The sequence below is a fragment of the Xiphophorus maculatus genome, chromosome 24, assembly GCF_002775205.1.
Source record: "Xiphophorus maculatus strain JP 163 A chromosome 24, X_maculatus-5.0-male, whole genome shotgun sequence".
Classification (NCBI taxonomy): Eukaryota; Metazoa; Chordata; class Actinopteri; order Cyprinodontiformes; family Poeciliidae; genus Xiphophorus; species Xiphophorus maculatus.
This window is the reverse complement of record NC_036466.1, coordinates 5,709,510-5,733,187: the sequence shown is the minus strand read 5'-3', so window position 1 is coordinate 5,733,187 and position 23,678 is coordinate 5,709,510. Positions and strand designations below refer to the sequence as shown.

General features: G+C 39.9%; 1 protein-coding gene across 1 annotated transcript; it reads left to right on the top strand.

Moving 5' to 3' along the window:
* Positions 1-1,053: 1,053 nt before the first annotated feature.
* On the top strand, positions 1,054-23,449 carry LOC102236687 (semaphorin-5B-like). Its single transcript, XM_023329979.1, has 22 exons — positions 1,054-1,177; positions 9,470-9,658; positions 10,540-10,639; positions 10,711-10,756; positions 11,127-11,189; positions 11,279-11,377; positions 11,474-11,687; positions 11,846-12,131; positions 12,267-12,402; positions 13,254-13,461; positions 13,556-13,763; positions 14,079-14,196; positions 14,278-14,462; positions 14,610-14,753; positions 14,846-14,993; positions 15,163-15,388; positions 16,047-16,268; positions 16,719-16,889; positions 17,576-17,725; positions 17,832-17,867; positions 18,545-18,756; positions 19,546-23,449. The coding sequence occupies exons 2-22, from the start codon at positions 9,514-9,516 to the stop codon at positions 19,705-19,707; spliced, it is 3,279 nt and encodes a 1,092-aa protein (XP_023185747.1). The 5' UTR covers positions 1,054-1,177; positions 9,470-9,513; the 3' UTR covers positions 19,708-23,449.
* Positions 23,450-23,678: the final 229 nt, after the last annotated feature.

Genomic DNA, 23,678 nt, shown 5'->3' with positions numbered 1-23,678 from the left:
GTACCAACTGTCAACAATGGCGTCTTTTTGAAGCTAACCAATTATGGCAGTAAAAATCTCTGAACATTAATGTTTCACTTTAATTTTTATTAGCTTTTAATGTAAAATGAGTGGATAGGGATAGGTACCTAATCCATTTGGAAATAGATGAAATCCACAATGGCTAAATATTTGAATTGTTCAAACACTAAATTTACCTTGACATGAGTCAATGCGAACAGTTATCACTAAAGCCGAAGCTAACATGTACAGTCTTCCTTATCTCCACTCTTGGTTCAGCCAATTGGCGCTAAGGAAAATAAATAGAGCTTCTGCATTGGCTCTTTTGCAAATGCCAACAATAGTGGATCAGATAGCATTGAGGCAAGGTATTTCAGCTTCTTAACCTGCATTTTCTTTGAAATATCTTAGATGTGCTCAACCCACAACTTTGCAAATTATTTGGAGTAAATCTTTTGGGTGAAAAGCATAGTTGTTGCAGATGAAAGGTCAAATCTCAGGTGTGCACTGCACAAGAAAGCCAACTCAGAAATGAAAGCAGAAATTCAGCTTCTTGAGTACAGAGTGTGGTATTTAGAATAAGAAAATAAATATGTTGTTCTGAAAACTAAAGCCTGAAGCAGAGACATTTTACTCCAGCAGGAGGCAGCGGCTGCAGAGATTGTACATCTATAGATTAATTATCTTGATAAGTTCATGGAATCAGACATAATCAGTCTCCATTCATTCTTTCTCTAAACTATAATGGCATTTAGAAAACAATGCACACAATGATCTTATGTATGGATACATGTATGGATATGGAAAGTATGGATTTACATGAGAATCCGTTTTCTGCAAATCTCATGAATTTAGTTCTTTTTTTAACACAAAATCTTCAACTAAATCTAAACCTGGTTGCTCAGTTTTTGGAGGAACTTTGCAGTTTGCTGAGCACAAACAGAAATGCCCAGTCCTCCCAGTTGCCCCCTTCATCTCTCTCCCACACATACACACACACTGCTACCTTCCTCCACCTCCCCGCTCCCTCTCTGGTCAGCGTGCGGCTGTGTGTCGATGTGTACCAAGTTTCCCCTCGTGGTTTTCATACCTCTCTCTTTCCCTCCTGCCATGTGAGGCACCGGGATCTGCACCGCTTATCTTTTTTTCTGCAGACTCTGGATGTAACGATGAGCAAGTAAGTAAGGATTTTTTTTTATTGTTATTTTTTTATTATAAATATGCAGTGTCTAAGCAGGCACGTGGTCCATGAGAAACTGGCTGTTCAAATGCTGTGTTTTTCTGTCCGTTCATGTAATTCTCCTTGTTGTGCATGACCGCATTTCCTGCAAGCTCTTTGCCTTCAACTTATCGGTGTCTCCATGTGCTGCGTTCAGCACGGATACCTGTTTGTTAAGACATCAGGTGATGTGTGGTGGATGTTTTTGTTAATTATTTTCCTCCTCATAGGCAGTTAAATGAAACAGGTATTCAAAGTAGGTATTTATCTATTAACCAGCCATGACCAGGTACGCTCTACAAGATTTTAGCAGAGGATAAAAAAAAAGACATTTCAGAGAGGCCTGGGGTTATAAGGTATTGTTGTTTTAAAGAAAACACTATGTAATTCAACATAGTGCATTCAATTGCAATGACCTCACTGCACAAGACTCCACTTCTGAAGAAAAAGGTTGCTAAACTTGTTTAATGTTTGCTGCAAAACGCCTGGACAGATCAATAAAATACCAGTAGAATAGACTCTGGTCAGATGAGGCCAAAATTAATTTCTATGGACATCTTTAAATGTTTACTTTACTTGGATATAACAGAAAATCTACTGAAACATCTGAACATCATAGTGCTGAGAAGGATAAAATCACCAAACTAAACACAACTCTTCATTCTGGGGTTGGGAAGCAGCCCTGCACCTGTTTGCTTTCCTGTGGTCCTCCTGAATGGACAAAGTTTGCTCAGTTGTCATGTCTCATCATGTGACCCAAACACTGGTCATGTGAGGTGGCTTTGAATGGATTATTCTGTCTTTTTTTGTGGCGCTCCTCAATGTTGTCGGTCCCTGCTCTGTGTTTGGCGACGACAGTCCGGTATGTGAAGCAGTTGTGATTACAAACTAGTGAGGTGTTTGGTCAGGATACATTTGAGCAACTCCAGCTGGTGATACTGTTACAAGATAGTTTAATTTTTCAAAAAAAGACAGAAAATGCATCTTTGTTGATGACTTATGTCTAGATTAACCCTCTTCTTCAACATTACTTCAGTATAGATTATTCATATATCCCCAATTTAAAAAAATAACTGCCATCTCAAGGTTGAGATGAAATGTACCCCAGTGCAATCCAATGATATTATGAGAATCAGATCCAATTACATAAAGCTCAGTTGAATCCAAATTATTAAAAAATTCAGTCCAATCCAGCTGATCACTTAAATGTCAACTAGTACACAGTTATCCACGGAAACCACTGACTCTGCAGCATCCTGAGCAAGTATGTGACAACAGTGGAGAGAAAATTGTTCCTTTAAACAAAAAAGAAACCAACAGGAGAACCCGATTCTGTGTAACCAGCCACCTGCTGCAACCAGAAGGAATGGAAGGAGCCACGTAAAAAGGAATAGTAAAAAACCAGATCAAGAATACTTTCTTAGAATACACAGAAGTAAAATTCTTACAATGAAGAATTATTTTGAAACAAGTTTCTGCACAAATATGTGAATTTTGTTGACAAACACCTGTTAAAATAGACTAATTTCATGCTCTAAAGTGACTGAACATAAATAATTCTGCCAAAATCCCTCTACAGTGATATGAAATATGCATTGCTGATTATTGCAAAGTTACTGCAAAGACTCTGAACTTTTTTTTCTAAAACAAGTTGTTTTAAGATATTCTGGGAGTCATGCACGAGACTTATAGAGATTTTCCCCAAGATGTATTCCCACAAAGTTGTGAAACACTTCTTCAACCGTCCTGGCTGGACCGTTTCTTCCAGAAAAGCAAAAGGAAAGGAGTTTACTGATAAGGCAGCAGGAGCAGAGATGAGATGATCCGTGCAGCTGTGCGCCTCTTTAGGATTCCTCCTCTCTACCTCCTCTTGCCGGGGCCAAACCGCCATCATTAGGTTTGGCACACAACCCGAGCATCCATTGTTGGGGCAGCCATGGCACGTTAGTGTGTCTTTTTAACTGTGGCTAAACTCAGTCTATTCACTTGTAAAAGAGAGCAGCCATTGGCAGAAAGTTGGCAGGTTGCACAGAGAGGCCATTCACCCCACTAGGAAGGAGCTGAGAACACTGCCTCGGAAATGGTCCTCTCTGAATATTTTGATGGAGAGACTTCGGGTGCCCTCTCAATATCCATTTGCTCTAAGTCGAAAATCTCCACAAAACGACTCCAGTGGTGATCAATACTACTGCTGGTCACGGTTGAGGGGTTGCTTGCTTTGAAAGAATTTCAGGAATCTGCTTTTAGGGTTTCGTGTGAATCTTTTTTCAGATTAAGGAGGAATCTGGAGTAGGAATCCCAGGTTTTCTGGTAGTAAGGAGGAGTGGGTTGATTCACTGTTTCCTTTCAAGATATCTGGACTGAGTCCAAGTACTCGGTTGGTTTCAACAAGAGTCTGATATACGAGGGTCAGATGCGGGACCCCCAGCTTTTATTTTCAATGCTTGCAAGGAACAAATTACAGGGCAGCTGAATGAACAAATAATTACTTGTAATTAATTTCCCTGTCATACATCCCCACAATGAAAAGCATTTGGATTTGATTGAAGCACGCCTCAGCGTGTTCTCCCTGCGTCTCAGCAGGCTCGTTTTCTAGACCCTGCGATTGTCCGTTTGAAAATTGCTCCATCTTTTGTGGACATCATGCGACATGTATGATTATCTTTAATGGCGGTTCTGCAAGAAATGAGGGAAGCGGCCTAATTCATCCTGAGGAAGAAAAAAAAGAAGAATAGCGCCGACTTTGCATCAGTAGGTGCTTGTTTGATGTATTGAAGCTTGTCATCTAGTCACAAAAGAGGTTCATCCATGCCTTACTCTCCCCGCCTTCATTCATAATCAAGCAGAATCAAGCAGTGGGCTGAAAGTATTCAAGTGAGACGCACTGAGGGAGGGCCATCCTTTTGGCTTATGAGAAGAGTGAAATGTTCTCCGCTACAGTTTCTTCTGAAGACAAAGGCAAGGGTACTTGATAGAAAGTTCTTGTGAGTAAATGAGACTGAGACTCCAAAACACGAGTCGCTCCGGATCAATATGAACACTCAATTCACACCTCTGGCTTACCATTTTGCTCCTTGCCACTTCCATCAAATCATTTCATACTTGCATCAAATAATGGACCCCCCAACGTAAGAAAACCCCAAATAAAAAAAAAACATACACTAAGCAACCACCTTCTGGTGCATGGTATCTAATGGAGTCACACAGCCAAGTTTCCGTACAGTAAACTATGAGAAAGATATAGAAAATTGCTTTAAATTGTTGGTTGTTGATGTGAAATTTCCCCCCATCTGGTGAGAATTGGCAATATACAAAAAAAAAAAAATCTATACAAATTCACCAAAGTCAGTCTGTCTTTGCTTTGATGCAAAGGGAAATGATTACACAAGCCATTTACAATAACACCAAATTTTCATGGCCAGACAAATTTTAATTACTGATGTAACAGAATAGGTTATGAGCATAAAGGGATGGACAGTATTATTTCCCGGTATTTCCACAGCTGGGAGACTTATTTAGTAAACTTCAAAAGTACAAGTCCTTTTGAAGCCCGGAGGTCTGGAGATGTGAGCTTCTTTGTGATTTATCAGACTCTAGAGTGACTCTGTGTTATTGCTCAGCAAAACCAGGTTTACATTGCACACACACATCCTCCCAGATCAATGCTTTTTTGCAAATTAAAGTTAAAATATTGATCCAAGTATTTAATTTACAAAGTAAAGACATCAACCTCTACGGTTGAAGAAAGGGTTTAATCTTTTCTCCAAAGAGAAATGAGTATTTAAAGAACTTATCCAAATGATGTGGCAGTAACAAATGTTAGGGTGAAGTACAAGAACAAAGGGATTGCCCATATATAGGCATTGGGTTTAAAGAGGAAGCAAGCAGAGGTGTTTCTGGTGTAGGAAACTGTTAACATCAGAGGAGATGATGGACAACAGGCCTCAGCCTAATGACCTGCGGTCCACATTAGTTTTGGTCAACAGTATGTATTTCACAATCCAGTTAAGCTTGTTCTCAGTGTAAAGTTCTACCACTGTCGATTGTTTTGGTCTGGTGAGCATTGATTTTATCAAAGCAGTGAGTGCTAACATTACTGCTTAATCTGGGTTTTGCTCTGTGTGACTGAGTTTTAATCTCTCCCCGTGGAAATCCAGGTATTTAAGAAGCGAGATTAGTCCCGACTGAGTAAAACAGCAGGCATACAGAGCTGTATTAGATGCCGAAACATAGAGCTGTCTTTCACTAGTGTTATTTACTATACCTTACAGCAACTGGTTCCTCAATTAAGACCTTGGCATGGTTTCTTGTATGAGGAGGTCACATGTTTTACTTTGAGGTCCTGTGGGATTTTTTTCCCTCCTCAATGCAAACACAAAACAAGTCACATGAATTGAAGAGTCTGTATTTCTAATCTCCACACAAGCTGGTATGGCTTTGTGGTGTTTTTCCAGCACGGGCAGCATCATAAATAAATCCTCTGACGGGCCGGTGGGTTTTGGAAACAGTGCTGAGCCTGAATTTCTCCTGCCGTACTTCCTATTTCGCCTCGATTCTGGTTGCATAGTCAATCCAAAATAGCTCAAGGCTGATTCAGGTCTGGCAGCAAAATGTGTTTTTTGCTCCAAACACAGTCTGATCAGCTGGGCCATGTCGGGTGGACCGTCATGGCACCAACTTTTGACAGTGATATAACTGTTCTGTTTTACACTGTGTATTATTGTAATTTTGTTTTTTTGCAATTGTGACCAATCCAATGGAGGAAGCTCATGTTAGCAACATGTGAATCAGATTTTCTTTACCTCATAATCCATACTTCATAACCACAAACGACTGAACACAGATTGACCATACAATCGAAAACTTTGCCTTGTGGCTGAGTTTGGAGTAATGTCCACATTACTCAGGATGAGCCCTCAATCCATTTATTGACATAAAGATATTTCAATTCCTTGAGGATGAGATTTGTCCTCCATGAGTCTTTTAAAAGGACTGTGCAGAGAGATTGTAGTTTACAACATCAACAAAACTCCACTTTTCCCACGGCACAAGAATTTTTACCTAACTTCATTTAATGAAAAAGCACAAATGTGCTTGAAATAACTGCTGTCTCATGTTAGCAATGGGTTTCTGCAAAGATATGTGTGTAACTATCATCGCTTTGTTTCAAAATAGCCTAAAAGTTGCTGGTAGACATATTAGCATTACGAACAGGTTTCCAGATCACCAAGAACTTCAAAGTGTGAGAGTGATTGTTGGAGTCAAGAAGGGTTCTGGACAACCAAGAGGCTCCAGCCGCTGTTGTCCAAGACAGACATCAAATGCAGAGTTTCTGCAAGAATGGATAGCAGAAGTCTCATGTAATTTTAATTTATGGTTTCCTTACCTTGATTTGGTTCATTCGTCATGTCTTTCTTTTCTTGTGCTCTTTGTTCCCTTTCTTTTGCACCTTGTGTCCCTCTGTCTTTCCTTTTCATGTCATTGTTTAATTCCTTCCTTTATCCTTTCTGTCCTTCTTTCCTTAACATCCTTCCTTGAATCATTTCTTTCTGTATTTTTTGTTCAGTCCTTCCCTGTGCATGTCTTTTCTTTCTGGTTCGTAAAAAAGTCCTTAGTCACTTCCCCCTTCCTCCATTTCTTTCCTTTCTTGTGTCCTTCATTTCCTCTTTCATTCAATCCTTCCTTATTTCAGTTTTTTCCAAACTCCAAATTCAAAGCCTCGTTCTAAAATGGATACCAAAACTTCTACAGCTTTGAGTCCTCAAAAGTCTGTGATTTTTACATGAAAAATGTGTCGACCGTCATTTACTTTCACTAGACACAGACTGATTGTTCGTATGAGTATGTTTCTGTGCAGCCCTGGAGAATCGGTATGACACATGCATTGTTCCCAAACAGACAAATCCCAGAACATCAGGCCTCTCTGTTGCTGGGCCGTGCACCGTCTCATTTGCAAAGCCGCAGCACAAAAGTGAGGCCAGCGGTGGAAGCTGCGTTTCCCTCCCCACTTCATTGAGCAACAATGTAAAAACCAGCAGGTTCAAAAGCCTCTGCCTCCACACACACGCAGTTCTCGCAGCGAGCAACAGACGGACAGATCTTCACTGCCTTCATTCCCATGGCTGGTGGCCAACTAAAGATGAAAACTGACAGCATGCTGCAAGCCATTTCAGCTGTTTTCATATCACACACATCACCACAAATTTAGGTACAGGTTTAAAAAGTCTTTGGTGATCAGGCAGACACAAATACGACAACAAAATGCTACTCTTGTTAAAAAAGACAAACTTCATAGTTTGGAAATATTCCCTGTAGATTGTAGGTCATTCACTGCATGTAGAGTCATGTGTCACTCTTTTAAAGATTGTGCTGTTGCAAAACAATAGTTTGCAACAAGCTGTGAGAGTTGCCGTCTCTGTAAAATAAATGGCATTCTGATGGTTCAATAACGGGGAACGTAACCCAACTGATTCCAGTGTCTGGTGAAGTTATTCGTATCGCTTGAACTTTTTCACGTTTCGCCGTCTTCCAATCACAAACTTCAGTGCATATTGTTGGGATTTTATGCAATCTAAAGTAGTGCATAGCTGCGAAGTGGAAAGAAAAGGATACATAGTTTTCAAAATTCTTTATAATACAAATATGAAAAGTGTGGTGTGAATTTACATTCAAGCTAAAACAACTTTCATTGTGAGTGTTTTATCTGGTGGGTCTACCAGTTTCGATTGATATTTTGCAAATTCGTCTTCAAAATGTAGCTCAAGAATTATCCTTGGACTTTAACTAGGCCAGTTCAATACGCTGAACCATTATAATATACTTCTGGTCTCAATGTTTAGGGTGTTTGGTGTGCTTGTTTGGTCTCTCATGTTTTCCTCTGTGACTGGTCTTAGCTTAATTTGTCTTCCGTCATCCATCCATCCATCCATCTTCTTCCGCTTATCCGAGGTCGGGTCGCGGGGGTAGCAGCTTCAGAAGGGAGGCCCAGACTTCCCTCTCCCCGGCCACTTCTTCCAGCTCTTCCGGGGGAATCCCGAGGCGTTCCCAGGCCAGCCGAGAGACATAGTCTCTCCAGCGTGTCCTGGGTCTTCCCCGGGGCCTCCTCCCGGTGGGACGTGCCCGGAACACCTCACCAGGGAGGCGTCCAGGAGGCATCCTGACCAGATGCCCGAGCCTCAACTGGCTCCTCTGGATGTGAAGGAGCAGCGGCTCTACTCTGAGTCCCTCCCGGATGACTGAGCTTCTCACCCTATCTCTAAGGGAGAGCCCAGCCACCCTACGGAGAAAACCCATTTCGGCCGCTTGTATCCGCGATCTCGTTCTTTCGGTCATCTTCCGTCATGTCAAATTTAAATTCAAATTGAAACAGTACTTTACTGGTCCCAAAGGGAAATTAAATGTTAACTCAAATTAATTCAAACTTCTTCAAAGTTATTATTCCTGTTTTCTAACTTTAAAATCAATCAATTTTAATTCGATATTTAATTGTCAGACGTTTTGTTCTGGTGTCAATTGTTTTTTGTTGCATTTTCTCAGATTTAATTATGTGTAAATGTTTCAGCTTTATTTGTGTTTTACGTGTGAAATGATGCAATTTAAAGCCATTACAATTTCTGTTTGTTGAAGATGTGCATTTTTTTTCAGAAATTTCTATCATGTCTACATATGTACACAGTTGCACATTTGTTATGATTTCCTTGGATAAACTTCTGCATCCTAAACTATTCTTCCAGAAGCACACAAGCAAACATCCACATAAAATACTCCGCCTTGTTGGTTTACTGCAGCTTTAAAACTTCTGAAGCTGTTTGTCGGCTCCCAACAGGCACGGCTGATACAAACCAGTCCCCTTGTGAACCTTAAGTCATCATCAGTGAGCAGATTTGATGTGCATAAATGGATTTTGATAAGAGTTCATGCCCCCCGTTTGGCTGTGAGCCCAGACGAATCTCTCAGAGGAGGCCCTCAGTCAGAAATGGCACCTTCGGTTTTTAGAGGTGGCTTTAAAGAGATTGGCGGTTCTGGCCCTTTTGAGGTGAATTGGCCATGACTGTGTCCCGCTGACAGTGAGAGGCCGGACTGTCGGAGCAGACAAACAGAGGCAGCATGGGGACTCAAGGCTGATTTAGATGAATGCCGAATGGAGCAGAAAAAAACCTGTGTTGCTGCTACATGATAGATGTTTTTTATATTATTTTACCATCTACATTTTACAAAAGAGTTTTAATTCTTCATTTTTGTCTTCGGCAGGTGATTCTTGCGGACCTGAATTGGGACTGAATGTGGTTGTAACTATGGTAACGACAGGGTGGAGGGTATGGGCCCTCTCCCCTTGTGGACTCATGCTGGTCATTGGTTGGTCTGTGAGTTTGTCCCAGCGCCAGAACGTCAGTCTTGCAGACTGCAGCAGGAAGGAGCATCCCGTTGTCTCCTATCAAGGTAAGTTCTTCCTTTTTACTCATTAAAAGTCCTCAAGCTTAGATTAGCTGACAAAATGCATTGTGCGCTTTTCTGCAAGGCTTTTTGATGCATTGATGTATTACAGCAGCACAATCTGAAAGTCTCACACCGTGTTGGCACTGCGGAGGTCAAAGTCCGAGGACTTAGAAGAAGTCTGTGTCTGGAAAACAAATGACTTTTCTGTCTGAGCTGCAGGATTAGTGTTGTGAATGTGAGCGTGTGCTTGGACTCCGCATTTGGTTGCTTCGCAGCCAAGTTCACTAAAGCATTATGCGATCAACTCTCTTGAAAACTGGAAACTATCAGAGCTGGGCCACAACTTTGCCTGATGGACACGATCTCATAAAAAGCTTTCACAGAAATCAAGAGCTGCATTTAATAAATGATAATAAGGGGCTGTTTGTATTTTTGGAATAAAGTGAAACTGAGAATCAAATTGGATAATATTTCAATATTTTATTTATTTACATAATACATAATAAACTAATTCATTTAGATTGCAGTTGTCAGTGGTGTCCGAAATAACTTTTTCTCTAGTTTCTTTTTCTACCCGTTTCAAATGTGAGATGTGTGCATTCCTTTCAGTGCAGTAGCAGTAATCTGCTCTGAAACACACACCAGATATTTTTGAATGCAGAAAGTTCATGTAATAGGTTAAAATGACTAAAACACTGTTTTATTTTGTGCTCTTGTGAACCCTTAAGAGATTCTTCAAAACCACAATGTTTTTTTTCTCTACTGAAAAAGAAAATCTCCCGAAACCCCTTTCAAATTTTTATATTTTGATACATTTCTTTTTTACTTAAACATGTTAGTCTTTAAAAACTATTTACGTCTGAGATATGTCTTCCAATTTCCAGATTTGAGGACGAGGATGTTTGAGTTCTCCTTTCCAGGAGTGAAGGATTTCTCCCAGCTGGCCATGGACATGAGCAGAAACCAGCTCATTGTAGGGGCAAGGTCAGTACAACCATTACACAGCTTCCCCACTGTTTACAATCTGTTTTCTAATCAGAAGTTTTATTTTCCAGAAACTTCCTCTTCCGGCTGAGTTTAAGCAACACCTCCCTCATACAGGTAAGCAGGAAGTGCAGAATAATTCCTCTGTTTTAACCTTTTAGGTTTTATTCCGTGCGACATACCAAATATAGAAATCTCTGGGTTAAGATGAGGATCTATATTAGGGCTGAAAAGATTATAGATTATAGAAACTCATAGAAAATCTGAGAAAGAAATTCCAACATGGATTTTTTTTTGTACATGAATGCACTCTTAAAATTTAAAAAAGCCTCGAATTAAGGCTTGCCTGCTCTATTGTCCACCCCTCATTCATAGTCTTGCAATTGAATGTTTAAAATCTAAACTGCAAAAACTGCTCCATACATTGCAACCAGTACTTATAATATAAATACTCAAAATTCATACATATTTTATTTTTTTTACTCAGGCAACAGAATGGTCTCCTGATGAAGACACAAAGCGCTCGTGTCAAAGCAAGGGGAAATCTGAGGTGATATGTTACAAAATCTGGCCGAGTCGATCACTTTCACTCAAGCAAACTCAAACACTACAAACTTTTCACTCTTCAATGACATGCAGGACGAATGTCAAAACTACATCCGGGTTTTGCTTATCAATGGGAGAATGCTCTTCACATGTGGAACAAATGCTTTCACACCCGTCTGCGTATCTAGGCAGGTTGGTACTCATGGCCTTTTCTGAACAGTTTCCTATATTTCATTTCTAGATTGTTTTGTTTGTATATTTATAGAAATGTTTATTCCGTTCTGTTAGATTTCCAACATCAGTCAAATTTTGGACACAGTGAACGGTGTCGCACGCTGTCCCTATGACCCCCGTCACAACTCCACTGCCATGGTGACGCAGAGGGGGGAACTGTACGCCGCCACGGTGATCGATTTCTCCGGACGCGACCCGGTCATCTACAGAAGCCTGGGGAACATGCCGCCTCTTCGGACTGCCCAGTACAACTCCAAGTGGCTCAATGGTTAGAACAGAACCACACCTGTTTAGATGTTTCCCAGTTGACAATACTCTCTTTCTAACTACTAATATATGACTCTTGAAAGTGCCCTAAGTAATGTCCAAATTAGCTTACCATGTTCATTTGCCAACTTTGACAAAATTTGTTTGATTTTTCACCAGAGCCTCATTTCGTGTCTGCCTACGAAATCGGCCGGTTTGCCTACTTCTTCCTGAGAGAGACTGCCGTGGAAAACGACTGTGGGAAGATGGTGTTCTCTCGGGTGGCGCGGGTCTGTAAGAACGATGTCGGGGGACGTTTCTTGTTGGAAGACACCTGGACCACCTTCATGAAGGCTCGCCTGAACTGCTCACGCTCAGGTGAAATCCCCTTCTACTTCAACGAGCTGCAGAGCACGTTCCACTTGCCGGAGCAAGACATCATTTATGGCATCTTTACCACAAATGTGTGAGGATTATTCATTTTTTGACATGTTTTACTTTGAGTCTGTGAATTTTGGATTCACATCTTGACTCTTTTCCTTCTCTTTCTTGTCAAGCTGCTCAGATAAAACCATAATTAACACTTCCCTGTTTCCTTTAGAAACAGCATATCAGCTTCGGCTGTTTGTGCCTTCAATCTGAGCTCCATCACTTTGACTTTCAATGGACCCTTTCGCTTCCAGGAGAACCCCCGCACTGCCTGGCTCTCTACTCCAAACCCTATTCCCAATTTCCAGGTATAATCCCCAAAGCAAAGATAATCTATTTCATGTTGAATCCAAACGACAGCTGTTTGCTTCGCCCTCCTCATTTCTACAAAACCAATTATTTCCCATAAGCAATTTTAGGAATTCCTGTCATTTTATCCACATGTTAATACCTGAATCCTCATAAATAAGTTTCTGACTAAAAAGCAGCACTCAGCTCGTGAAAAAACAAAACAAAACTATATTAGTTGTGATAAGCACGGGGTTACAAGGATGAAACTGCTGAATTTTTTTGGTGTACAGTTAAAGAAAACAGTGAGTGTTTCTCAAAGTGATAAATTCAACCAGTCACAGAAAACAACCAATCACAACTAGATAGCTTCTACATACAAAGCCTCAGCTATGAGCAACTAAAACAATGGTCAATGGTCAGACAAACAGCTTTACCGTTGCTGGTATTTCATAAGTGTTGAAATTGTTGAAGCAGTAAACCATAAAAGTAAAATATTTCAGCAAAAAATAGAAATGTAACAATTTCCCAAATCTTAAAATACAGATAGTAACATCATCTTTTACAGAAGAGAAAAAAGCATCTCTTTGGTCTTTAGTTTTACACAAACCTTTGCAGAAATGTTTGTTGTGAATTCATGATGAACTCTTGTATTTACAAGTACAGCTTAAAAATGTTCATATTCTGAAAATGTCCAATATCCATTCCAGAAAGTGAAGACCAAATATTATATAGACTCATTACACATGGAGTGAAATATTTTAAGTTATTATTTTTGTAGCACAAAAGTAAAAACTTAATCTTACCAATGGTAAGGTTGAGTGGAAGGAGAAAGTGTTCTTTGACCTGTTTGCATACTATTGGTCTTCAGTGCGGCACACTGGAGGAAGACGGCCCCGGTGGGAACCTAACAGAGCGTAGTCTTCAGGATGCACAGCGGCTCTTCCTCATGAGCGACGTCGTCCAGCCAATTACCACTGACCCCTTTCTTACCCAGGACAATGTCCGCTTCTCCAAGCTGGTGGTGGACATCGTGCAAGGCCAGAGCGCTCTCTACCACGTCATGTACATTGGCACAGGTGACAAAGGGAGATTTATTCCTCAGTAAAATAAATGTGATAATTCTCTAGCTACGTTTCTCACTTTAAATTTCATGTGGCCTGATCCAATCAGAGTATGGCAGCATCCTGAAGGCTCTGGCCACAACCAACAAAAGCCTTCATGGTTGCTACCTTGAAGAGCTCCGGATCCTCCCAGAGGGGCAAAGGGGAACAATAAAGAGTCTGAAAATCCTGCAGAAGGACAGGTCGCTGTTCGTGGGACTCGATGACAGACTGGTGAAGATCCCGTTGGAACGCTGTTCAAGTTATCAAACCGAACGGTACGAAGCTGAGCACCTGCCTTCTAAATGAGACTCTGCATTACCAGGTTGTAGAGTACCTTGGAAAAGTGGAAAAGTGTTACCAGCTGAAGACATCTGTAAACTGACTGACAATAACATTTCAATTAGATTTGGGGCTAGACCACCTTCATCAACATGCTTTGAGCTAAACAAATCCATCGTAGGACTATCTGCATTGTGTAACGGTGTACTGAGATATCCATTTACACCAGAATTTAATCGCTTAAGTTCTCAGATTTAAAGAGAATGTTTGTGCAAACCACAAAACAAAGATGAGGCTTCTGTCTGCATTAGGAGCTGTTTGGAGGCTCGGGATCCTTACTGCGGATGGGATCTGGAGCAGAAACTATGCACCACCATTGAGGGAAGCTCTAACATGAACCATTGGATCCAAAACATCACCGAATGCCCAGTAAGAACAAGTTCTAGATATTATAGTAACCCAGTACATTCCTGGATGATAGCGACTAAAACTCATGTGACTCCCTTGGAGGTGAGGAACTTGACACAGGATGGTGGGTTTGGTCCCTGGGCAATGTGGCAGCCTTGTAACCATGACGATGGCGAGGGCACTTTCAGCAGCTGCAAGTGTCGGTCCCGCTCGTGTGATGGACCGGTGGCCAGATGTGGAGGGGTTGAATGCAAAGGTCCAACCATCCAAGTGGCGAACTGCTCCAGGTAAAGGTGATTTTCATGAAGATCTTCAGGATTTCAACACTAATCTCTAAATATCCATTAAAACAACTTCAGGATTAAAAAAAAATTGATCACAAGATCAACTCCAATAAATCCGAAAATGCTTACATTATCCCAATCTTCACCTAGAAACGGTGGCTGGACTCCCTGGTCCTCTTGGGGTCAGTGTAGCAGCAGCTGCGGCATTGGATTTGAGGTGAGGCAGCGGTCCTGCAACAACCCCTCGCCTCGCCACGGGGGTCGAATATGTGTCGGCCAGGGTCGGGAGGAGAGGTGAGGAACACGCCCTGCTGCGGCTGCTACAAATGTGTCAGCACTGACAGTGAAGAAACCGCTCGTTTTTGTGATTTTTTTTTTTTTTGCAGGCTGTGCAATGAGAAAAAGCTGTGTCCCCTGCCTGTGTTGTGGACAGCCTGGGGTCCCTGGGCTCATTGCAGCGCTGAATGCGGTGGAGGGGTCCAGTCCAGGACTAGATCCTGTGAGAATGGGAACACCTGCCCTGGATGTGCAATGGTACAGGCGTGCTTTGAATAAAATCAGATGTTTGTGGGAAGAAATCTGTAGAAAATACAGATTACTTAAAAAATCTTTTGAAAAAATGCTGTTTCTTTTATGTTAGCTTTGTGTAGGGAGTGTGAAGTGTAACTAAATACTTTTGAGATTCCTTTATACTGATTTCCAGGAGTATAAAGTCTGCAACCTGGAGAGCTGCCCTGAGGTGCGCCGCAACACCCCCTGGACACCCTGGATGCCGGTCAACGTCAGCCACGAAGGGTCCCGCCAGGAGCAGAGATTCAGGTACACCTGCCGGGCGCCACTTCATGACCTCCAGCAGCTCCAGCTGGGCAAGAAGAAGCTGGAGACCCGCTTCTGCCCAAACGACGGCTCCGGAGCTTGCCAGACTGACAGTGAGTACTGGACACGACAGCAAATCGATGCTGATGAAGCTGTAAAACACATTTGGTACTGACTGTGAGCTCATGGCCTTTATGTCCCTTAATGATGGCGTATCCAGATGCCAGTTTACTTGTTGGGGTTGTTTCTATCCGACACTTGGACACTTTTTGTGGAAAAACCTGGATTTTCCAGGTCTGGAAAAGTATAGAAAAAAACAATTATGGAGACATATTTGTATATCGAGACTTTTCCCTTTTCCAAGGGAATCTTTGGAAAATGATTCCCTTTTCCTTTATTTCCTTCTCTTTGTTCATTTTTACATTGCTTCCTCAGTTTTTCTTCTTACTTTGGCTGCAGTAAAGAAGTGAATTCAAATTTGAAACCCTGAACGCTTCAGATTCATATGTAAATAATTTGTGATTGTGGGTGCCTGTTCGTGCTTTCAGTTTGACCCATATCGCGCCTCATTAATTAATGTTTCATAACACTGTCTGCTGACTCTGCCAGGGAAAATACTGGCCCTTTATTTGAACTCATGGACCACTTGGATTCTCTGAACTCGTATGACGTTTGGACGCTGCTCATAACAAGAATTGAACTTGTTTTTTTGCATTTAGAGCTTAGGAATTCAATTGACTGTAAGTAAAAGTACTTTCCCCGGATTTGTAGCTCTGGTTGAAGAGCTGGTGCGGACTAGTGGCAGAACTACGTCCCAGCCCCAAGGTGCCCGATGGGGACCATGGGAAACGTGGTCCAGCTGCTCCCAGCAGTGTTCCAGAGGTTTTCGGACCAGAAAACGTAGCTGCTCCACGTCAGAAGGAAGGACCAACCTGGCGGCTTGTGCTGGATCTCCAGTGGAGTATCAGGACTGTAACGCTCACCCCTGCCCAGGTAACACCGCAGTTCAGTCACTGTTCACTAGTTTGCCATAGTGAGCAGAGTAATCATGATGAATCAATTATTGAAATAATATTTAGTAATTTCTTTTTTTAGTAATTTATTAATTGTTAACTGGACCATTAAAAAGGTCATTTGCTGAAAAAAACATTCTCAGCAGTAATTAAGCCATTTAAGATAAAAAACATTTTTGTCTATAAATCTGTTTTAGCCAAAATGCCTCAAGTTCAAATTCACTAAAGGAATGCTATATTATTGAATTTTAGGCAATAAAATGTTTACTTTCTTATTTAACAACAGAAAGTGTTTTTAATATTATATGAAAAAAGGAAAAGTGGTTGAATGAGAAATTTGCAGAGTTTTCTTGATCCGATTCGATGGAATATTCGATTCCTAAAACGATCGTTAGCTGCAGCCCCACTTCTTCATATGCATGCTTTGCAGTGAGTGGAGCCTGGTCATGCTGGTCTGCCTGGACCCAGTGTTCCTCCAGCTGTGGAGGCGGCCACTATCAGCGAACTCGGACGTGCAGCAGCCCGGCCCCTGCAAACGGAGGGGACATCTGCATTGGCCTGCATACAGAGGAGGCCCTCTGTAACATACACCCCTGTGAAGGTATCCACTGCATATGCAATGCAAAAGATGTACCTCAATGATCCTGCAGCCGGAATTCAAGAAGAACGCGGTTCGACAACATTTAAATCAAAGAGGTTGAAAACAAATGCACACGACTCTTTTCAGATAAGATACACTGAAGTTTGTTTTTACATGACAGAATGTGAAGAGGATAAAGGGATAAGAGTCAACTGAAAGGCTGTGAATGCTTTAAAAAACTTTTGCAAATTCATTTCTTTCAAATCGATTAAGTTCTTCAGTGAAACTGCACATATATTATTTAAAATTCATCTTTATTGCCAGATCAAATAAAAGCAAGTAATTTATCATCTATGTTTTGTCAGTTTATGATTTCTTAAATTATTTACACACTAGTTCTTCCCTATGAATACCTACATTTATCTTTTCATTCAATTAAAACTGGAACTGCCTTTGAGGAATTAATATGACCTTAAATAACCTAAGGTTTTTCACATTTTTCAACATGTCATCAAAGGATATAAAAACGGTGCTTGAATGAACATTGCTGGGAAATTCACCACAAACAGATCAATATTTGCAGTGAGAAGGAAAATAATTTGGGTGTGTGAGCCTGGACAAACACACAGAGGGGAAAAACAGGTCTAGCACTGTATTTTGTGCAAAAAAGGGATTTTTAAAAATTGTTTCTTTACACTGCTCTGCAGGCTGGGGTGAATGGACGGACTGGGGCGAGTGCGACGACGAGGGTGTGCAGCATCGCAGCCGACGCTGTCGGGAGGAGCAGGAGGCTGAGGCCAGCCTCTGCCAGGGAAACCTCACTCAGTCCAGGCCATGTCAGCCGCATGAGGTACCAGGTACGCAGGCATTTCTACCAGTACACTGCTTTAGAAAGATGCCAAATTTCTGCAGAGACCCAATCAATGTGACCAGTGTTCTTCCTTTAACTCTGTCTGTTTTCAGTGATTTTACCCGGGCAGGAGAACCAGAGCTGTGGAAGTAAGTCGGTTGTTACATTAGAAAAATGTATGTTGGGGAAAAATAAGCAGCGAACATATTTTTCTCAGGTCATGTATTTCTAAATATATTTGACATATAATTTGAACCAGATGTCTGTAAAAAAATAATTTAAAAAAAAATAAATTCTGTGATACAATGAAATGAGACAGGAAATAAAAATTTAACAGGCCTACTGAGATTTCTTCAATACTTAGTAGAAAAGTTGCTTTCTGTATGGAGAAACTAACTGCATGAATTGCTCAGATTTTTCTAGTAAAGTATCTTAGACTCCTTGGTCAGAAATCATGCAGTCATGGTAGTTTTAAGGTGAAATTGTGTTATTTGTACTTCTGGATTATGGCCACAAACGATGCTGACAGGAAAACGTAGACGTTTCGAAGTTATGTCCAGAGAGACTTGTTTGCTTTTGCCCACCATAAGTTACTTATTATGCTATTCCCTGAAAACAGTGGCTGTATCGCTATTTAAATACAAATAGATTTAATTCATTTTCTTAGCCTTCTAGATATTTTGGCAACTTCTTTGCTTCCATGTCTTCAGTACTTACTTCTTATGTCATTCCACATTTTTACACGTCCTAATTTATATATTATCTAAATAGCTTTGAAACGAGACATGAGATTTCACCCACACTGGGCTACACTTTTTATTTCCAGATTTCACATTGTTCCAGTTGGTGGCAGTGGGCCTAGCCAGCTTCTTTGCTGCAGCTCTCCTCTCAGGGTTGGCGTACTCATACTGCCACCACCTGAACCGGCCGTCGGCAGAGTCCGCCGTTATCCACCCCAGCACACCCAACCACCTGACGTACAACAAGCAGGGCAATGTCGCGCCAAAGAACGAGAAGTACATACCCATGGAGTTCAAGGTGGGCCCGCTGCTGTGTTGTGATTAGCACTTCCCTCACTTACAGATTTGTTCTGCTTTGGAGCTTTTGTCACTTTTTGTCAAATTAAGAAAAATCGCCTTAGTGAATGGAAAAAGTAGTTTTTGAACAATAATAAAAGCTGTCCAAACCAACCAACATTTGCCATCACGTGTTTGTTACAACTTGCAGTGAGTCTTACATCAATGGATGATGCTTAGCCCACTATTTGTTGCAGAATTATAATTTAGCTACATTAGAGCATTTTTAAACATATCAAAGATCATCTTATCAATTGGATTTAGGTCCTGGCTTTGACTGGTAACTCAAGCAAACTTGGGATTGCTTCAGGAATTTTCCGTCGATTTCGCACACAAAGCCCTAAAAGGGTCTGACAAATGTCCATTACTGTTCTTGAATTTCTTTAGATTCAGTTTTAATGTGTTCATGTCGTAGATCCTTTAGCCTACTTCATGGTGTCAAAGTGTTTCTACTCAAGTGATTTCTCTAACCTGCAGGTAATCAGGTAAGCGTGTGGTTGGTTAAATTGAACCAAAGTGGCTACTTACAGTTAATTCACGATTCAACAAGGAGGAGAAAATATTTCCACATCAGGCCAGACTGAGTTATGTAGCTTTCCTGAGATTACCCTTTTAATATTACAATTGAAACATTCAATTGTGACTAAAAAGCAAGAACACAAATCTATGAGAGGGCACACAACTTTTCACATCACTGTATACTATATATTAATTTAGAGAAAGTTTTTTAAATGCTCTCTTTATGCTGCAGACGCTAAACAAGAACAACCTCCATGTGAACGACGATACGTGCAACCACTTCTCCTCCCCGATGGCGTCCAGCAACATGTTCACCGCCACCTACTACCCTCCCTGTGTGAGCAAGTACGACTTCCACCCCGACTCGCCCTGCAGGTCCTACATGCACAGCTGAGAGGAGCCGTTTCTATGCCAACATAACCGGAAAACCTTCCTGAAAGTTAAAAACATTTTTCTGGCCATTGGAATTTTTTTATTCAAGGTGCAGTTTCTCCCCAGTCACCAGAAATATTCTAATTAAGGACAAATATCCAAACAGTTTTCAGAAAAATCTACTATTATGAATTATAAAGAACAACATTGAAAATAAATGTTATTTATTTCAGAAATTCAATTCAAAAAGTGGATATCTTGAGGCACTACAGGCACGATAATATTTCTTTCTTTTAAATTTGATAATACTAGATGTAAAGAATATCCAAAAGTTTCGGAAAACTTGATTGTTACGTTAGACCAATAAAAATAATTATTTCATAAGGATATGAAATAATTCCTATGAAACAAGGGAAATCTGGCTGCCTATTCACTATATATTTCACCACATATTATTGGAAAGTTGAGTGGAAGGAAAACGTTCAACTAAAAAAAAAGGCATAATAAATGGCAGTCATGAGAACATTGTGAGTTCTATCAAAGCAGTCTGGGCTTCCTGGACACCTCAGCAGCCTAAATTGCACTGATGTAGTAATTCATGCAAAAGGAGCCCTGACCAAATAGTATGTGGGAATACTTCTCAGTTGGGTGACATTTTTGTATTTAAAAAAACAAAACAAAAAAACCCCATCTTAAATACTCTTCAATAGAATTTTTTTTTTGGTTTTTCATCAGCTGTAAACCACAGTCATCACAAATAACAGAAATCTACTCTCAAAAACATTCAGCGCATAATAAGTCTATATAAAATATGACTTTCACTTTTTGAATGGAATTCCTGAAGCAAAGGTTTTGATATCCAAATTCATAGAGATCCACCCATAGAAAGAAGAAGAAGAAGAAGAAGAAGAAGACCTTCCTCTGGTCTCAGACACCAAGTCAATCATAAACAAAGAGCTGCCTTTGGTCAGGTTGACCCATGAGCCACCCAGAGGTCATTGCCAGAGGCTCAGGGGAATCAAAACAAAAATGCTCTAGCCTTGAACTCCACAAGCCGGATGTGTTGTTTTATGAACTCTCTGAAAACTAAAAATGGCTTCTGACGTTCTGCACTGATGTTCTGTCGGAGTGAGAGAGCGGTTTCAACTCTCCACACAAGGGGATTGACTACATCTTAATAGGAACCATCAGGATTTCTTACACCCTGCTGAGCCACAGACTCTCTGAATGGATTTCTGCTTTGACGTGCAGATCTGTGGCTCACTTGCTTTAATTTTTGTGTCAAAACTGCAATGAAAAGAAGACGAAATAGAAAACTTAAATGTTGTTTTTATCAGCAGAATGTATAAATTATCTCCCAGGTGTTCAGTGGTTGAATATTCGGGGAAGTGAACATAAAATTCAATCAAGTTATATCTGAGGTATTTCCAGTCCTGGTCAGAAGTTTACATACTTCTTTGATTCAAGGTTTTAAAAATGGATTTGACATGTCCTTCCAGAATACAGGGGTTATACAACAAACATCCTGAGTAAGGTTTGAATTTATTGTGCTTTTAATCCACAGAGAATCCAACTTACACGCTAAAAGCAAAAGCAGTAGTGGTTTGTCTGCAGCTTGTTCAAGAAGACCAAATGTTAATGGTAAAATCTATAGCAAATTGAAAAGATTTTAAATACTGTTGCAGTTGCAGGTTTTATACTTATTTACGAAACAACGGGTCAAATAAATCTGCATAAACCCCAAGTTATTGACATTTATTACAGTAAATGTACATATAAACTTCTGAATGATACTGTACTGTATATAGAATATTTATTTGGTTAAGGACGTTTCCCCATCTGTGGTTCCGAGCAATATCTCTGATGATAAAGCAAAATTTAGACACATTCAAGATTTTTTTTTTGTTTTTTTAATATGAATCACACGTTTTCTTAAATTACAAACAATTCACCTTTTGTTTCTCAAACTGAGTAGATACAAATCAATAATATAATCAAGTCATAAATAAAAAAGCAATCAAGTTAATCTGTTGTGCGTAAATATTGTTTTTATGTACTGCCTCTTAATACATTTTTGGGCATAATGTTCAAACATTTGAAGCTATTTCTTAGAGATCATTCATTGTTCGATTAATGAGAAACAACCACAAACATATGTTAATTTAAACAAAAGTTTTACATCCTTTCGATACAGTGTTCTGAAAAAGTATTTGCCGCATTCAGATTTTCTCTTTTCTTGCTTTTTCAGTGAAACTTGCTTTAATGCTTCATTTTGTTGTTGTTTTTAGACAATAAAAACATTTTCAAGTCCTTAGTTAGCAAATTAAAAAAATTATTTGCTAACTATACTGACCACTCAATTGCTGCAAAATGCTTAAACTTTATATCAAACAGAATATAATAGAAAAATTCTTTAATTTCCCATAAAAGTGAAATTGAGGCGTGCCACCATCAAATTAAAGGTAAATAGACCCATGCACATTCAGACTAAGGTTAAAAAAATTAAATGTAAATATAAAAACCAGAGATGGTACAGTAAGGCCAAAATTACAGCATAAGAAAAGTAATACAGTAGAGCTACTACAAATAGCATTCTAGGTTTAATTAGAAAGATGCAAAATATGATCCTTGGTATGTTGAGAATATGCATCAACAGGCATTAGTAGCAGATTTGCCACAAAAGGTTAAAGTGCTGGAAGGTTTAAAGTATAAACAGAAGACATTTGAAAGGAGGTAAAAATGGTTTCAGTGCAATGTGCCTTACTCAAGGTTGTAACATTCTGTATTATTATCATATAATTTTCATAAAGTATGAATTTATCCTAGGATTTCTGCGTTAGCACTCATTAAGCAAAGACGTCATTAATAACACCAGAGATATTCTGGACTGAACATTTCCACACTTTTAGCTGAAATTACACATTTTTCTCTGTATCTGGTGCCAAATGACAATGTTTCTTTGACAGATATCTTTTCCGAATATGTTAGAAATTACATCATATTGTAAAATAGCAAAAAACATAGTACAATTGAGTTGGTGACAAATTCTGTTCACTTCTTGCTGACGTAGCAAAACCCCTACATGTACTATACCTGCCCTTAACTGAATTTTTTTTTAATTTTTGTGTCCTTTATCTAAATCAAAATGAGAAAAAGAAATTGTGTTTGTTTTGTTTATTTCTGTGCCATGTTTATATTACTGTGTATGTCTGAATCAGAAATCTGACTATAATGAGACACCCTCTCAGAGATAGAGCCATGCAAAGGTTTTCACCCTGTAGTCACTAAAAATCTCCTTAAGCTGCCAGTTAAGGTAAAGCACCATATCTCTATCGTGTTAGGCATAAATACCATACATACATGGTACACTTTAAAGTTTTTTATGTATAAAAACATTGGAAACCACATATATCCTTTTCACTTCCCAAGTGAACACTACTTTGTATCGGTCTATTGTGTAAACTGGAGTTTGTGGTTACAACCTCATAAATGTGAAAAAGGTTCAAGAGGAGTGAATACTTTTGCAAGTGTTGAGAAAAGAAGCAGAAAACACCCAATTTGGATAGAGAACTGTTGAACACTTAATTCAGTATCGTCCTCACACTTTGCTCAAAGAGCCCTAAAAGTAATTTTCTTGCCCTAAAAAAAACTTGCTTGATGTGAATTTGACTGAACACTGCCTTTTTTGGACACTGTAAACTTTTGGTACTCTATATTTTTGTATTATGTATACTGTGAAAAAAAAATCCAGGTGAATAAATGAATTATGATGCCAGTATTTTGTATTATTTGTGCGATACAGAAAACTGTCATATCTCTTAGACAGACAGGTGTTATTTTGTGTGCTCCCCCCTTCTAATGCCACCCTGGGCAACTGTCAATAATGGCCCATTTCAAAAACATGGGCCATAGCGTTATACCGCAATAACGCCATGAGGCTTTTAAAACAGCTATATCATTGGTATCACCACATAAAACTGGGAAATATTTCCA

Coding starts and splice junctions, on each gene's coding strand:
- LOC102236687 (XM_023329979.1), top strand. CDS start 9,514: ATGGTAACGACAGGGTGGAGGGTATGGGCCCTCTCCCCTTGTGGACTC. Junction 14,994..15,162: donor CCTGCCCTGGATGTGCAATG/GTACAGGCGTGC, acceptor ACTGATTTCCAG/GAGTATAAAGTCTGCAACCT. Junction 17,868..18,544: donor GGAGAACCAGAGCTGTGGAA/GTAAGTCGGTTG, acceptor TTTTATTTCCAG/ATTTCACATTGTTCCAGTTG.